At 38.5% G+C, this 16948-nt stretch overlaps 1 protein-coding gene across 1 annotated transcript in view; it reads left to right on the forward strand.

Moving 5' to 3' along the window:
- The window catches only part of LOC102869094 (low affinity sodium-glucose cotransporter-like), a 79602-nt gene that overhangs the window by 40648 nt on the left and 22006 nt on the right, over positions 1-16948 (forward strand). The window contains exons 7-9 of the mRNA XM_006894891.1: positions 1112-1247; positions 3103-3210; positions 3659-3809. Coding sequence (XP_006894953.1) covers positions 1112-1247; positions 3103-3210; positions 3659-3809 — 395 coding nt within the window. The remainder of the gene's footprint in view (positions 1-1111; positions 1248-3102; positions 3211-3658; positions 3810-16948) is intronic.

Raw genomic sequence — 16948 nt, forward strand, 5'->3', positions numbered from 1 at the left:
CTCAGTTTCAGCAAGCAGGGTTGTGTCATCCACATAACGCAGATTGTTGATAAATCGTCCACCAATCTTGACTCCACATTTCTCTTCATAGAGCCCAGCCTCCCGGATAATCTGTTCTGCATATAGGTTGAAAAGGTATGGAGATAGGATGCATCCCTGGCGTACGCCCTTCCCAATTTAATCCATAGTTAATCTAAAGATGAATGTCTCAGAGTTCTATACAGACTGTTCCCTATTACATTTCCATGATGACTCCATAGCGTCTTATGGGAGCAATTGCACATTAAGCAGAGAGAATTTGGGAGCTTTGGTGGTGTAGTCCATAGGGAGTTATACTGCTGTCTCAAAGGTGGTATCTCTCTGGTGGTTTGAATCCACCAGCAGCTCCATAGAATGAAGATGGGAAATCCCCACCCATGTGTTTTACAATCTCTGAAAACACACTGGGGCTTAGCTATAAGTCAGGTTTGACTCAATGACTATGAGAGTGGGTGGTTATTGATGAGCGAGTGGCCTCTTTTATGTCTGAAATGCCAAGGCACATCTTACACAAAATTTGTGGTAGGGACCAGTAGCAGAAACTTTGAGGAACACATGGACATTTTTACTTTGTGAACTGGAATCATAAGCATAAATAGTTATTGACTGAAGAGGATTGCTATATGTCAAAGACTTTATGTACATTATACAAATGTCTTGCAAAAGACATCTTAAAGATGATAGTGGGTAAATAAGGAATACTATATTAGAATAGATGAAAAGAAGGGCAATCTGAAAAGAATGAACAATCACAAAGAGACATTGTGAATAATGTAACTAACAATCTGGAATAGGACATGCGTATGGAATAAAAAGGGAGAGAAGATGCGAAATCTGTATACATGAATGAAAGAAAAAAATTCAATAAAAACAAAAAGATGTGAAACTCAAGACACACAGAGGTCAAATATCACGTAATGGAGCTGGAGTTGGAGTTTTGATCTTACACCAAAACCCTTTATTTACCATTAACCATATCACTTTTTTGTAACCTTAAATCCTGAAAAGAGACACTCATCTTTTTTGATGTCATCCTTTGCTTGTTTCGTGAGTGCATGTGTTTTCCTGGCAGGTCATTGTGCAGCGCTGCCTCTCAGGCAAGAACATGTCTCATGTGAAGGCCGCCTGTATCATGTGTGGGTACCTGAAGCTGCTGCCCATGTTCCTCATGGTGATGCCAGGAATGATCAGCCGCATCCTGTACCCAGGCAAGTCGTTCACCCACATCTACCATCTTCTTTAATGCTTGAATTCTGGGAAGTGTGTTAAAGGTATATTAAAGCATTGACTAACTAGAAAATTCTAGAATGGAAGTTAAAACACAATTTTAGGTAAAAGGAACAGTTGTACAGAAGTTTTGGTAAGAACATTTGGTGTACTTGACACTTTATTCACTTAGTTCTTTTAAGCTATCTGCTTAAATCCTGTTGACATGTGAATTCTGTCACTTCTAATTTAGTGAATGCCTTCTTGCCTTGAAACAAACTTACGGGACATCCTTGAATGGCACAAATGGTTAAGTAATCCAGCACTATCTGAAAGTTTGACAGTTTGAATCCATTCAGAGGCTCTCCAGAAAAATGGATTAGAGATCTGCTTTGAAATATTACAGACATTTACAACCTTATATAGTACAGCTCTATTCTGGTCCGCATGATAATATCAGGAGTTAGAATAATTCAATGACAATATTTTACCTTTAGTAAAATTTGAAAATAGGCCAGAGATGAGGTAGAATTGTGCAAATGTGAGTTGGTAGAACAGTGTCTTTGAATCCATGGCCTTCTGTCACCTGAGGTGATCTGGAGAACATATCTTGATCCCTCTGAGAAGGCTGGAGAGTTGCACTAACTTGTACTGGTTTGAAGTTGGTATTTTGGTGTTGTTTTCATTTCTGAATCAATTCAATTATTGTTGAAAATCTTCCTTAAAGTCAATTTCCTTCTTTATTATAAAATATGAAGAAAATATAACTGGACACATCTTGGCTAGTCAAAACTTTTGACTATTGTTATCCAGAAGACACTAAATGTAATTATTTTCATTTTATTTGGATAAAATAATACTACAATGCTGTTTTAAATAGTCAAGAATACATAACTATTTAAAGAACAAGGCTAGCCAAAAATTTAATTTACCTGTTCTGTGGAAAATCACAACCTCAGAAAATTCTGACATTTTATTAAATGAAGAAAGGTGACTATAAAATTTTATTGAAGCAATTCTGTTATGCAAAAAAGAAATTGCTATTGTTGTGTACTGATGAGTTAGGCACAACCCAAAGCTGAACTTCCAGTAGGTTTTCAGATGCAGTAAATCATACCTGAGGAGACTGCCCATCTTTCTCCTGTAGTGCTGTTGATGAATTTTAACAACTTACCTCTGGGGTGGCAGTGCAATCCTTACCATTAAGCCATCAGGGATTCCTTTAAAAAGGATGGAGGGTGACAATTAGGAAGATTTTTTTTAAAGGAGGAGGTGTTCTGAAGTACTAATATTTTTGGTGTTTATAAACTTTTGCTTTCTGTTTTTATATTGTTGAAGCAAAGAGCAGTCACCACGCTATTATACAATAGGCACAATAGAGGGAGACAACCCACATATAGCCACTCACTTGATCATCACAATCAATACTCCTTCTCAGATGTAAGAGAAAGACAGTAGACTCGATGCAATTAGACACAGGCTTGTTTTGTTTGTTAGTTTATCCATTTATGAGATTCTGTGTTCCTGGGACAATTTATCCTCTTGCTGCTGCTTCTGGAGGACAGAATCAGCTCCCTTTGTTTGCTTGTCAGCCTAGCTTGTCATTCATTCCAAAGCAGAGCCATCAAGTTCGCACCTGGGAAGCAATAGGCCTGAGGCTCTTACAAAGTTGTGTTCAGTTCTCAGATCAGCCAGGACCCTGATATGAACACTGAGCCATGACCGTCTGGGGTTATCTTCATTTCTCAGCCAACACATCTTTTTCCTTGTGAATCTGCAACCTGTTTTTGCCTACTGGTCATGAGTTGTACTTATTTTGTACGAGTGTAGTGAACACTCCTCTGATTTTCTCCTCAGATATGGTGGCATGTGTCGTACCTTCTGAGTGTATGAAACACTGTGGAATGGAAGTTGGCTGCACTAACTATGCCTACCCCCTGCTGGTGATGGAACTGATGCCTAATGGTAACAAGACATCTGTGCTAGGATGTCATTGGAGGGTTGATCTATAGATTAATTGATGTAAGAAGGATGATAACTCCTTGGTCAATCTATCTTCTACTTACTTAAGTCAATTTGTTAGCCATTTATAGAATACTTTTCCTAGGCAACTTGCCTTTGGCTGGACCCTGAATGAATGAAGAAATGAACATGACCTATTTCTGGCCAGCATAATGGTTAAGGCTTTGGATTCAAAGCTGTTTTACAGCCCAGTTAGAAACATAATTTCTTATCTGTAAATAAAAGCCCCAGAACTGAAAGCTATTATTAATTCAGAAGACTAGGTATACTATTTATTTGGCGCACTTAATGCCAGATAACACTTTCATCTTTGAATGACTTTGGTTCCATAAGGCCATGGTAGATCATGACATCAAGCTCCTAACTAGTGTGTATCCTCTTTTGGCCACAGGACTGCGAGGCCTGATGCTGTCGGTCATGTTGGCCTCTCTCATGAGCTCTCTGACCTCCATCTTCAACAGCGCCAGCACAGTCTTCACCATGGACCTCTACACCAAGATGCGGAAGCAGGCGTCAGAGAAAGAGCTCCTTATGGCTGGACGGTAAGAGAACTCGAGTTTCAGGTGCAAATGTAGACCCGAACTAGAGAGTTCTGTCATCTTCGGTTCTTGTGAAGCTCTTAGAATATTGTTGTTGTTCTTATGAATCATTGAGTTTGAATCAACTTGTAATTGCCCATCCAGCAGGTTTTCAGAGATAGAAAAGTACATGGGAGAAAACTGCCCGTTTTTCTCCTACAGAGCAGGTGATGTATTTGAACCACCTAACTCTGGGTTGGCAGTGGACCTCCTTACCCACTAGGAGACCAAAGCTCTGTCATAGAATATAAGGGTAGAGGCAGGTACTTGGGTTGGTTTTGGAAGGAAGCAGTTCTTTCCTCATTGTATTTTAAGTTCTTGCCAAGCTGAGAATATCATCTTCTGTCACTATATTAGATAATGTTACACTGATATCCATAAACTAGTGGGGTCAGGATTGGTAGAAGATCTATCAACAATCTGCATTATGCAGATGACACAACCCTGCTTGCTGAAACTAAGGAGGACCTGAAGCGCTTACTGCAGAGGGTCAAGGACTGCAGCCTTCAATATGGATTGAAGCTCAATGTCAAGAAAAGAAAGATTCTCACCACTGGACCAATTGGCAGCGTCAGGATGGATGGTGAAGAGATTTAGATTGTTCACAGCTTTAGTTTTCTTGGCTCCACAGTCAACACTTTTGACACCAGTAGCCAGGAAAGTAAAAGATGTATTGCTATGGGAAAGTCTGCTGTTAGGGACCTCTCCAAAGTACTGGAGAGCAATGGTGTCTCTCTGGAGACTAAGGTGCATCTGATACAGGCCATGGTCTTCGCAATCACTTGTTATGCATCAGAGAGTTGGACAGTGACTAGGGAGGATAGAAGGAGATTTCATGCCTTTGAGCTGTGCTGCTGGAAAAGAGTATTGAGGGTACCATGGACTGCTAGGAAAACAGCTTCATCTTGAAGAGGGTTAAACCAGATGGCTCCTTGGAGGCAAGGATTCTGAGGCTCCGTATAACTTACTTTGGACATGTTGTAAGGAGGGACCGGTCCTTGGAGAGGGACATCATGCTTGGTAGGGTGGAGGGACAGTGCAGGAGGGAAAGGTCCTCTATGAGGTGGATTGATTCAGTGACTGTGGTAATTGGGATGGGTGTATCAGAGACAGTGAGATTGGCACAGGACAGAGCAGAGTTTAGGACTGTTGTACATAGTGTCGCTATGAGTCGCAAGCGACTCAACGGCACATAACAACAACATTAACTCACCAATTTCTCCAAAAGTGTGTGACTCATTTTGCTTTTCTATCTGCCTTAGTTTGAGATTTCCACTGAAATACATCTACTACGGATGATCCTGCTGGTATTTTTAAAATTTACCACTTAGCTGTTCTTCTTCTGACCCTGATGCCACATTATTCTTTATATTGTCAAGCTTCCTGAACGATTTGTTCTGTTGAACAAATCATTTATTCAATAAATACTGAAAAAGAATATACCTTGCTAAACATCTTTCCTGATTTTTAACCATGCAATGTTCCCTTGCTGTGTTAATATAATAGCTTTCTGGTCTAGGCATAGGGTTCTCATGAGCAAGATTAAGTGCTCTGGGATTCCCATTCTTCTCAATGTAAGCTATAATTTTTATAATCCACACATTCATATGGCTTCTAATTAGCAACAAAACACATATAGAAATTATTCTGGTATGTTCTGTTTTCAGAAAAAATCCACCTGGCATCAGCAATGATAATTCATGCTATGATTTCGTCTAAATCCAGATTTAATTCCTAGAAGTTCTCCATTCAGCTGTTTTTAAATAAGCTTCAGCTGTATTTTACTTCATGGAACATTTAATTATATTGTTCAGTAATATCCACATTCTGTTGGATCACCTTTTTTAAGGAATAGGAACAAATATGAATCTCTTCTAATCAACAACCTGCATTATTAACAACATGTAGCACAATGACAGATGAAGAAGAGATAGAAATTGTCGATGATTTCAACTTGCTTGGATCCACAATCAGCACTGTTGGCATCCAACACCAGCAGCCAGGCAAGAAATCAAAAAACATATTACACTGAGAAGATCAGCTCTCAGGGATCTCTCTAAAGTGTTGACAAACAATGATGTCAGTGTGAAGACTGAGATGCGCCTGATACAACCCATGATCTTTTCAATTACTTTCTATGTAGCTGACAACTGGACAATGAATAAGATGACAGAAAAATTGATGTCTTTGAGTTGTGACATTGGAGAAGAGTGCTGACCATCCCATGGACTGCCAAAAGGACAAACAACTATATCTTGGAAAAAAAATGTAGTCTATATCTTGGAAAAAAAATGTAGTCAGGGTGCTCCTTGAATGCAAGGCTAGTGACCCTTTGTCTCACATCCTCTGGGAATATAGTTAGAAGGGGCCAATCCTTGGGAAAAGACAGCATGCTTGGAAAGGTGGAGAGCCAGTGAAGGAAGAGAAGACTTTCAATGAGGTGTACTGACACAGTGACTGTAACAGTGAGCTTGGGAATGTTAGAGATTGATCAAGATAGAATAAGAGAGGGCAGAGTTCAGATCCATTGTTCTGGTCACTATGAGGCACTACTGACTCAATGATGTTTAACCACTACAACAACTACAGCTTCTTGGCAACACATAAACCACATGATATATGACAAAGTGACAGGTGAATATTAAAATTTACAGCTGAGTGAAAACTGACTCACCATCTACCTTCCAGTGGGTTTTCAGAGGTGGTGAATCCCACAGGAATAGACTGTCCATCTTTCTCTTATAGAGCCGCTGGCAGATTTATTTGAATCATGTCTCTTTTGGCTGGGGCAGCTCCTTACACAACAATAATCTTAATGCATGCTATTTATTTAATTCTTACACTTTTATGAGCATTTTTCTATCTTTGCATGGTTTATCACATTTACAAGAAGATCACAGACTTTTGTAAAGTTTGTGCAGGAATCTCCTACTCAAATGATTCTTTCTCTCTCCGTACTTACCAGTTCTCTGTGTAAGGGAAGCATGAGAAAGGTGGCTTTTTATGGACAGTCTCATACTTTTTTCAGCTGTTATTATTAGTTCCTGCTGAGTTCACTATGACTCATAGCGATCCTATGAAGAACCTTACCCTATCCTGCGGGAGAAGGATGGGCAGTCTCCTCCTGTGAGGTTAACTGCCTCGAAATACCTGCCAGACGCTCAGCTACGGGTTGGTTCTGACTTGACAGTGCACAACAACAACAACGTCCTGTGCCATCCTCATTATCTCTTATCTACTTGATCTCGTTCATTTAGTTACTGTACGTGTCACTCTATCTTGTTGAAGGTCTTCCTATTTTTCATTGACCCTCTGCCTTTCCAAACATAGCATCATACCTTTTCCCAAGGACTGGTCCCTCCTAACAAAGTATGTGAGACCAAGTTTCACTGTCTTTGCCTCTAAGATGGTTGCACAGAAATCTGGAACCTATGTAAGCTATAAACCCACCAAGAATAAAAGCCTAAATATTTTCAATTAGTAGTGACTGGACAACTACCTGGCAAACTGACTGAAGAGATGCATGTTTAAGCCCATTCCAAAAAAAGGTGACCCAAAAGAATGTGGAAATTATAAAACAATATCACTAATATCACACGCAAGCAAAATCCTGCTGAAGATTATCCGAAACAGCTGTAACAGTACATTGACAGAGAACTACCAGAAATACAAGCTGGGTTTAGAAGAGGTCGTGTCACTGGAGACATTATTGCCAATGTTAGATGCATATTTAGTGCCATTAAAAAAAAGTGACCCACCCAACATAATGTGGAAATTATCAAACAATATCATTAATATCACATGCAAGCATAATCCTGCTGAACATTATCCAGAAACAACTGGAACAGTACATTGACAGAACTACCAGAAATATAAGCTGGGTTTGGAAGAGGTCGTGGCATTAGAGAAATTATTGCCAATGTCAGATGGATCTTGACAGAAAGCAAAGACTATCAGAGGAATGTCTATCTGTGTTTAATTAACTGTGCAAAGGCGTTTGTGTAGATCGCAACAAACTGTGGTTAATCTTGAGGACAACGAGAATCCCAGAACACTTGATCATGCTTATGAAAAACCTATACATGGACCAGGAAGCAGTCCTCAGAACAAAGCAAAGAAGCACTGCATGGCTCAAAATCAGGAAAGGAGTGCCTCGAGGATACATTCTGTCTCCACACCTTTTCAACCTATATGCAGAACAGATCATTTGGGAAGCTGGACTGTATGAGGAGAATTACAGCAGTAAAATTGAAGGAAAGCTCAACAACCTACATTATATAGATGATACTACCTTGCTTGCTGAAACTGAGAAGAACCTGAAGAGCTTGCTGAAGAAGGTCAAAGGACTGCAGTCTTCAATATGGATCGAGGTTCAATGTCAAGAAAACAAAGATTCTCACCACTGGACCAATTGGCAGCACCATGACAGATGGAAAAGAGATTGAGGTTGTTATAACAGGTTGCTTGACTCCACAATCAACAATCTTGGCACTAGTAGTCAGGAAATAAAAAGATTAATTGCATTGGGAAAATCTGTTGTCAGAGATCTCTCCAGAGTACTGAAAAGCAATGATGTCAGAGAGTAAGTTGTGCTTGATCCAGGCCATGGTCTTCATAATCACTTGCTATGAATCAGAGATTGGGAAATGACTGAGGATGACAGAAGAGAAATTGATGCTGGAGTCTTGAACATACCTTTTTGGACCACCAAGAAAACAAATTGTTCTGACTTGGAGAGGGTGAAACCAAGTTTCTCCCTGGAGGCTAGGATTTTGAAGCTCTGTCTCACATTCTTTGGGCACATGGCCAGGAAGGACCGGTCCTTGGAGAAGAACGTCATGCTTAGAAGGGTAGAGGGACAAAGCAGGAGAGGAAGACCCCAGATGAGATGGATTGATACTGGGGCAGTGAGGTTGGTGTGTTGGAATCAGTGAGACTGGCTCAGGACAGGACAGGTTTCAGAGCTGCTGTACACAGAGTCATAGTACAACAGCCCTAAACCCTGCTCTATCCTGTGTGAATCTTATTGCTGCTGACACACCTACATCTATTATCCCAGACACTGAATAAATCTATTTCATCAAGGGTCTTTCTCTCTTGTGCTGTCCCTCCAGTTGAATAGCAATGTGCAAAAATGAGCATCTCTTAACAAATAACTCAACATTCTGAGAAACTATATTCATTTTGTTGTTTTGTTGTTAAGTGTCAAATCGAGTATGATTCATAACAACACTATGAAAGATAAATCTGAACCCTCTTCTATCCTGTCCCATCCTCCTCAAAACTGACATAAACCCATTGCTGTAGTCACTGTGTCAATCCATACCATTGACAGTCGTCTCCTCTTTCACTGACACGCTACCTTTCTAAGCTGGATATCCCTTTCTAAGGAACAGTCTCTCTTAGGAACCTGCCCAAAATATATGAGACAGCATTTCACCATTCTTGTCTCCAAGGAGTACTCTTGCAGTATTTTTTCCAAGACAGATCTTATTATTGCTTCTTTTGGTTTTGTTTTGTTTTTTGTTGTTGAGTGTTTGGTAGGGTTTTTTGTTTCTTGTTTTTGGTTTTTTTTAGTCAATGTTTTAGTACTCCTTCAAGATCACAAGTCAAGGGCATCAGTTCTTTATCTGTCACCCTAATTCATTGTCTGGCTCTCAGATGCATAGCAAGTGATTGAAAAGACCATGGCCTGAATCAGGTGCTTCTATGTCTTCAAAATGACATTGTTGCTTCTCATTAATTTGTAGAGACCTCTGACAACAGATTTGCCCAATGCAATATATCTCCTGATCTCCTAACTCCTGGTGCCACTGGTGTTTTTAAGTAAATTCAATTGTGAATGTAAGTAAGATTTAAGTAGTTGACAATTTCAATGCTATCTCCAATCAATCATGACATTGCCTACCTGATCTATTGGTGAGGAAGTTTTTCTTCTTGATGTTGTCATGCATGGTCTTTGATCCTCTGCAGTAAATGTTTCAAGTTCTCCTCTGGTTTGGCAAGTAAGATTGTGTCATCTGCATAAGGCAGGTTGTTGATGAGTCTTCCTCCAATCCTGATGCCACGTTCTTCTTCGTAAAGTCTAGGTTCTCTGGACTCAGCATACAGTTGAATTGATATAGAGAATTGACTAAATACTGAGAAAGGGTACAATCCTGATGTACAGCTTTCATGATTCTAAACTGCACAGTGTTCCACTGCTTTGTTTGGACAACAGGTTTTATACTATCACAATTGATTTTCCGGGATTCCCATTCTTCTCAATGTTAGCCATAGTTTGCTATTATTCACACAGTGAAAGCCTTTGTATAGTCAGTAAGATACAAATAGAAATTATTCTGATATTCTCTGCCTTCATCCATGATCTATCTATGAACAGCATGGAGACATGACTTCTAAATCCTGCTAGAATTTTTGGCTGGTTTCTGTCAGTATCTTGTTCTAGCCATTTTGGGATGATCTTTAGCAATATTTTTCTTTTTTAAAAAAAAGTATTTGTATATAATCATTCATATACATCATGTTTTGTACGTGTATTTTGTGTTTTATACAATCATTTATATGCATAATATTTTATATAGTTAATTACCACTGCTGTATCTTAAAGGAGCTCTAGTCGCTTAGTGGCAAGAAAATGCATTGCAAACCAAAGGCATCTTTCTCTGAGGGAGAAAGATGGGCAACTTCCTCATGTGAAATTTACTGCCTCTGAAAATCCAGTGTAGGGTCAGCTATGGGTCAGTTCCTAGTCGATACTCAACAACATTCCTATTATCACCCATATTTTCAAGCCACCACTGGACCTTCCTCACCTTCCTGCTCCATCCACTAACCACTGCTATTCCAGTGATATTTCCCCCCTTCTCCTTTTTCTGCTCCTCTTCTCTCCTTTCCCTTTTGAACATTTATACAAATATTACTAGTTATCCTCCTATTTTCACAATAGCTGCCTTATGTAATATTTGTCTTTATGTGACTGAAGTATTTAATTGAGCATAATGCTCTCTATTTTCTCCCATGTTATATAATCTTTTACAAAATCATTGCTCTTTAGTGTTGTATTCCATTGTGGGAATGTATCACAATTTTGAGATCCATTCATTTACTGATGAGAATTTGGGCTGCTTCCATTTTCTTGCTATAGTGAAAAAACTGCTGTGAACATAGGTATTTAATATAAGTTAGTGTCTCTGTTCTGATTTCCTTGGTATGCATTTCTAGCAGTGGAATAGCTGGGTCATATGGGCTTTCTTTTTGAGGAAATTGGCAAAGCTCCTTGCAGAGTGGTTTTTCCATTTTACAGTCCTGCCAGCAGTGCATAACACTCCCAACCTCTCTGTATCCACTCCAAAATTTATTGTTTGCTATTTTTTGAGCTTTGTTATGTTACTGGAGTAAACTTTTATTTCACTAATGTTTGCTAGTGATTATGAACATTTTTTTATGTGTTTCTTTGCCAGTTGACGTCCTCCTTTAGGAAGAAGTTTTTTTCTCATCTGTTGCTCATTTTGTGATTTGACTAATCAGTTTTTTCCTTGTGGAGGCCCTGTAATAGTCTTTAAACTTTGATTATGAAACCCTTATCTGAAATATCTTTGGAAAATGCGTTGTAGGGGTTTTTTTTCAGTTCTGTGGGCTTCCTTTTTACTCTATTGGAGAAATGTTTTTATGCACACAGGGATTTGATTTTAAGAAGGTACCATTCACTGATCTTTTCCAAGTTGCACATTTTTGGCCTATGTTCACAAGCCTATTTATGCTGTAGATTAGGATTTCTAATATTGCTCACATTTTGTCTCTTAGGATCTTTATGGCTTTGGGTTTTACCCCTAGGTCTCTGATTCACTTTAAAGTTTTTGTGTGTGCGTGTGTATGGTGCAAGATTTGGTTCCTACCTCAGTTTTCTGCAGGCAGATGTTCTGTTTTGCCAAACTTTTTTGTTAAAGAAGCTGTCATTCCCCCATTCAACAGGTTTATTACCTTGTAAAATATCAGTTGACCATAGATTAATGGGTTAATTTTTACATTTTCAATTCTATTCCATTGATCTACTATGTTTGTCATATCAGTACCATGTTGTTTTAATTACTAAGCTGTGTAGTAGTTTTTTAGATCAGGAAGTGAGATGTCTCAAATGTTGTTTTTGTTTTTAGAAAAGCTTTACTTATTGAGGGTCTCTTTCTTTTCCAAATGAAATTGGAGATTGCTTTTTCTGTTTCCTTGAATAATGAATTCTATATCTATGTCAAGATTCCTTTGAACTTGTAGATTGCTTTTGGTAGGGTTGTCATTTGCACCATGCTGATTCTTCCTATCCATGAACATGGAATGTTTTCCCATTTAGTTAGGTCTCTGACAGTTTCTGGTGGTAACATTTTTCAGTTTTCCTTATAAAAGTCTTTTATGTCTCTAGTTAGGTTCATTCCCAAATATTTCATCTTGTGGTTGGCTATTTTAAATAGTATTGCTTTCTTAGTTTCCTTTTCTATGTTTTCTTTGTTGCTGTAGAGAAAGTCTACTGACTTTTGTATGTTGATCTTGTATCCTGCCACTCAACTAAATTGATCTACTAGGTTTATAATTTTTTTTGGTTCAATCTTTAGGATTTTCTATGTACACTATCATGTTATCTGCATATAGTGACAGTTTCACCACTTCTTTGCCAATTTTGATGCCTCTTATATCCTTTCTTTGTTTTATTGAGCTGGCTTGAACTTCTAATACAGTATTGAATAGGAGTGGTGATAGTGGGTGGCCTTGCCTGGTCCCTGATCGTAAGGAGAATTATTTTAGTCTCTCTCCATAGGGAATGATATTGGTTCTTTGTTTTGTGTGTATATATAGTTTTCACTATATTGAGGAGATTCCCTTTATTCCTGTGTTTGCTGTGTGTTTTAATCAGAAAGTGATGTTGTGATGGATTTTGTTGAAAACTTTTCTTGCATCAATTGGTAAGATCATGTGGTTCTTGTTCTCTGCTTTGTTAATGTGATAAATCACATTGATTGGTTTTTTCATGTTCAACCATTCCTGCATACCTGTTATGAATCCCACTTGCTCATGATGAATTATCTTTTTATGTGCTGTTGGATTCCATTAGCCAAGATTTTGTTAAGAATTTCTACATTTATACTTATGAGCCATATTGACCTTTCTTTTTTTTGTTATGTCTTTGCCTAATTTTGGTATTTATTAGGGTTATGCTTCCATCTTAGAATTACTATGGACGTGTCCTTCTTTTTCTTTTTTTAAAAAAATAATTAAAATACCATTGGTGATAGTTCAGCTCTCAATGAAATCATCTGGGCTAAGATTTTTTTTTAGGGGGTAGTAGTTTTATTAGACCTGTTCAATTTCTTCTCTTATGATTAATCTTCACATTTTCTACTTCTTTCTGTGTCAATTTGGATAGGCTCTGGTGTTTGTAGGCATCAATTTCCTCTAGATTTTCAAATTTATTGGATTAAAGTTTTTAATAATATTCCAATATATTATTTTAATGATATTTCAATTTAGTTTTGGCTAGTTCTATTGTGATGTCACCTCTTTCATTTCTTATTTGAGTTATTTAGGTCTTCTCTTTCTTTCCTTTTGTTAAATTTGCTAGTGGTTTGAATTTTATTGACCCTTTCCAAGAACCAGGTTCTAGTTTTGTTGACAATTCCAACTGTTTTTCTGTTTTCTATACCATTTAATTCATCCTTACTGCTTACAATTTCTTTCTTCTACAGGTTGTGAGGTTAAACTACTGTTTTTATTCTATTTGATGGAGGTATTGAGTTAAGTAGTTTATTATGCTACTTTCTCTTTTTTGCGTGTATGTTTGCTATTTGCCATGAACTGACCTCTGAGGACTTCCTTAGCTGTCCCAAGGATTTTAATATTTTGTATTTTCATTTTCTTTTGTTTTGAGGAATGTTTTTTTTCTTTCAGATTTTATTTCTTCCAAAACTCAGTTATGTTCAAGAATGCTAATATTTTACTTCCATGTGGGTCTTCTTTTTTTCTTTATTCTCTTCTTGGAAGCAGGAGTGGCATCCACTTCCTAAATAAAATGCCTCCAGAAACTCTATGGACTTTGATAAATGTCGATAGAGGAGATTTGGGCCTTTTGTTCATAGGGTAGCTATGAGTTGTGCTCAACTAGAAGGCAATTAACAACAACAACAACAACATCAACAACAACAACTTCTTGTTAATGTCTACCTATAGAATTATGGTCTGAAAAAGTATTTTGTTTTATTACAGTGTTTTTTAATTTGGCATGCCTTTCTTTGTGTTCTAATATATGGTCAATTTTGGAGAATGTTCCATGTGCACTTAAGAAAGTAAATTGAGGTTTTATTGGGTTATGTAGCCTGAATATATGTATGAGGCTGATTGGGCTGATTTTATAGTTTAGTTCTTTTGTATCTTTGTTGAGTTTCTTTTGAGTTGGCCTGTGTTTTGGTGAGAGTCATGTGTTGAAGTCTCCCACTACTATTGTGGTGTTGTCTATTTCATTCTTCAAGTCTGTTAGCCACTGTTTTAAGTGTATTGTAAGTCTATCAATAAAAGTATAGATGTTAACTAAGGATACGTCCTCCTGATCTATTGTACCTTCAGTTATTGTTGTGTTGTTGTTATGTGCCATCGAGTTGCTTGTGACTCATAGTGACCCTATGTACAAGAGCTCTAGATACTGTTCTATCCTGTGCCAACCTAGCCATCTCAAATGCACTTATTCCCACCGCTCCAGTCACAGAATCAATTCATCTCATCGAAGGTCTTCCTCTCCTTTGCCGCCCCTCCACTCTGCCAAACATGATGTCCCTCTCCAAGGACCAGTACCTCCTTGCAACATGCCCAGAGTATGTCAGACAAAGCTTCAGAATCCTTGACTCCAAGGAGCATTCCATCTTCACCTTCTCCAGGACAAACTTTTTTGATTGTTCTCCTAGCAGTCCATGGTATAGTCAACACTTGTCTCCAGCACCACAGCTCAAATGCATCAATTCTCTTTCTATCAACCCTATCACTGTCCAACTCTCTGATGCATAGCATGTAATTGGGAAGACTATAGCCTGGAACAGACGCACCTTATTCTCCAGTCTGATGTCATTGCTCTTCAGTACTCTTGAGAGGTCCCTCACAGCTGACTTTCTCAGTGCAATTCTTCTCTTGATTTCGTGGCTTCTGTTACCAAGAGTGTTGATTGTGGAGCCAAGTAAACTAAAACTGTTAACTATCTCAATCTCTTCACCATCCCTAATGATGCTGCCAATTGGCCCAGTGGTGAGAATCTTTGTTTTCTTGATGTTGAGCTTCAGTCCATATAGGAGGCTGCAGTCCTTGATCTTCTGCAGCAAGCACTTCAGGTCCTCCTCAGTTTCAGCGAGCAGGGTTGTGTCATCTGCATAATGCAGGTTGTTGATGATTCTTCCACCAATCCTGCCTCATGCCACATTCCTCTTCATATAGCCCAGCATCTTGGATGATCTGTTCTGCATACAGATTGAAAAAGTATGGAAACAGAATGCATCCCTGACTAACCCCCTGCTTGATTTTGAACCATGTAGTGTCTCCTTGCTCTGTTCTGATGACTGCCTCTTGGTCCAAGTAGAGGTTCCACATTAGCACAATCAAATGTTCTGGGATTCCCATTCTTCTCAGAGTCAGCCACAACTTGTTGTGATCCACACAGTCAAAAGCCTTTGCATAGTAAATGAAGCACAGATAGACATTCTTCTGGTATTCTTTGCTTTCTGCCAAGATCCACCTAACATTAGCTATAATATCCCTAGTACCATGACCTCTTCTAAATCCAGCCTGCACATCTGGCTGTTCTCTGTTGACATATTGTTTCAAACATTTTTGGATAATTTTCAGCAGAATCTTGTTTGCATGTGATATTAAAGGTATTGTTCGATAATTTCCGCACTCTGTTGGGTCACCTTTCTTTGGAATGGAAACAAATATTGGTCTTTTCCAGTCAGTGGGCCAGCTGTCTGTTCTCCAGATTTCTTGGAACAACTTAGCACATCCAGGGCAGTGTCTGTTGAAATATGTCAGTTGGTATGCCGTCAACTCCTGGAGCCTTGTTTTTTGCCAATTCCTTCATAACAATTCGAACTTCCTCGTTCATCACATAGAGTGTTTTTTCTTATCTCTTAACGGTGACTTTCCTTCTGAATATTGGAGATTAGTATTGACACTCCAGCTCCCTTATGGATGTCTTTGTCTTGGAATCTTTTTTCCCCAGTCTTTGGTTGTTAGCCTTTGTCCTCATTTCTTAAATGTGTCTCTTGTAGGCAACAGAGTGATGGGATTTTAAAAATTCTATTCTCCTACTCTTTTCCTCTTAATTGGTTCATTTAAATAATTTACATTTAATGGGATTGTTGATAGGCTTGGTTTTATTATAACCATGTGGTAGCATTTCTTTTCTTCTTTTTATTTCTGGTTAATTTGATCCATCTGCTTTCCTCTGCAGTCTCTGTATGAAAACTTACTTTAGTATTTCTTATAGAGTTGGTTTTGTTTTCACAAATTCCTTAAGTTCCTGCTTCAGCAATATTTTGCTTGCATGTGTTGTTAATATATTGTTTGATAATTTCCACATACTACTAGATCACCTTCTAGAGAATGGGAACATTAATTTTAGCCTATGGGGAAACACCTTAGTTTCTCCTCAAAGTTTGGCAAAAAAGAGAGAGAGAGAGAGAGAGAGAGAGAGGCAGAGAGAGAGAGACAGAGAGAGGAGAGAAAGTTGTCTTTATCATACATAAATACATATTACACTTGCAGTAGAGTGTATGTATTTCATATACATAACATTAAAAGTCAACACAACTCATTGTTGTTGAGCTGAAACCAACTCACATCTGACCTTTCAACAGGTTTTCAAGACATTGTAAACTGCACAAGAGGAATCCCTTAGAGAAGGTGGTGGATGTGAACTGCCAGAGAATTGTTGCCTCCTATCCTGTGCCATCTTCACACTTCCTGACACACTAGAACCCATTGCAGCAGTCATCATGTCAGTCCACCTGGGCGAAGGTCTTGCTGTCCTTCACCGACTCTCCATGCTTCCTAGCATCATGTCTTTCTCCAAGGAATAG

This window comes from Elephantulus edwardii, unplaced genomic scaffold (genome assembly GCF_000299155.1).
Source record: "Elephantulus edwardii isolate Elephantulus edwardi_28Jun2011 unplaced genomic scaffold, EleEdw1.0 scaffold00151, whole genome shotgun sequence".
Lineage (NCBI taxonomy): Eukaryota > Metazoa > Chordata > Mammalia > Macroscelidea > Macroscelididae > Elephantulus > Elephantulus edwardii.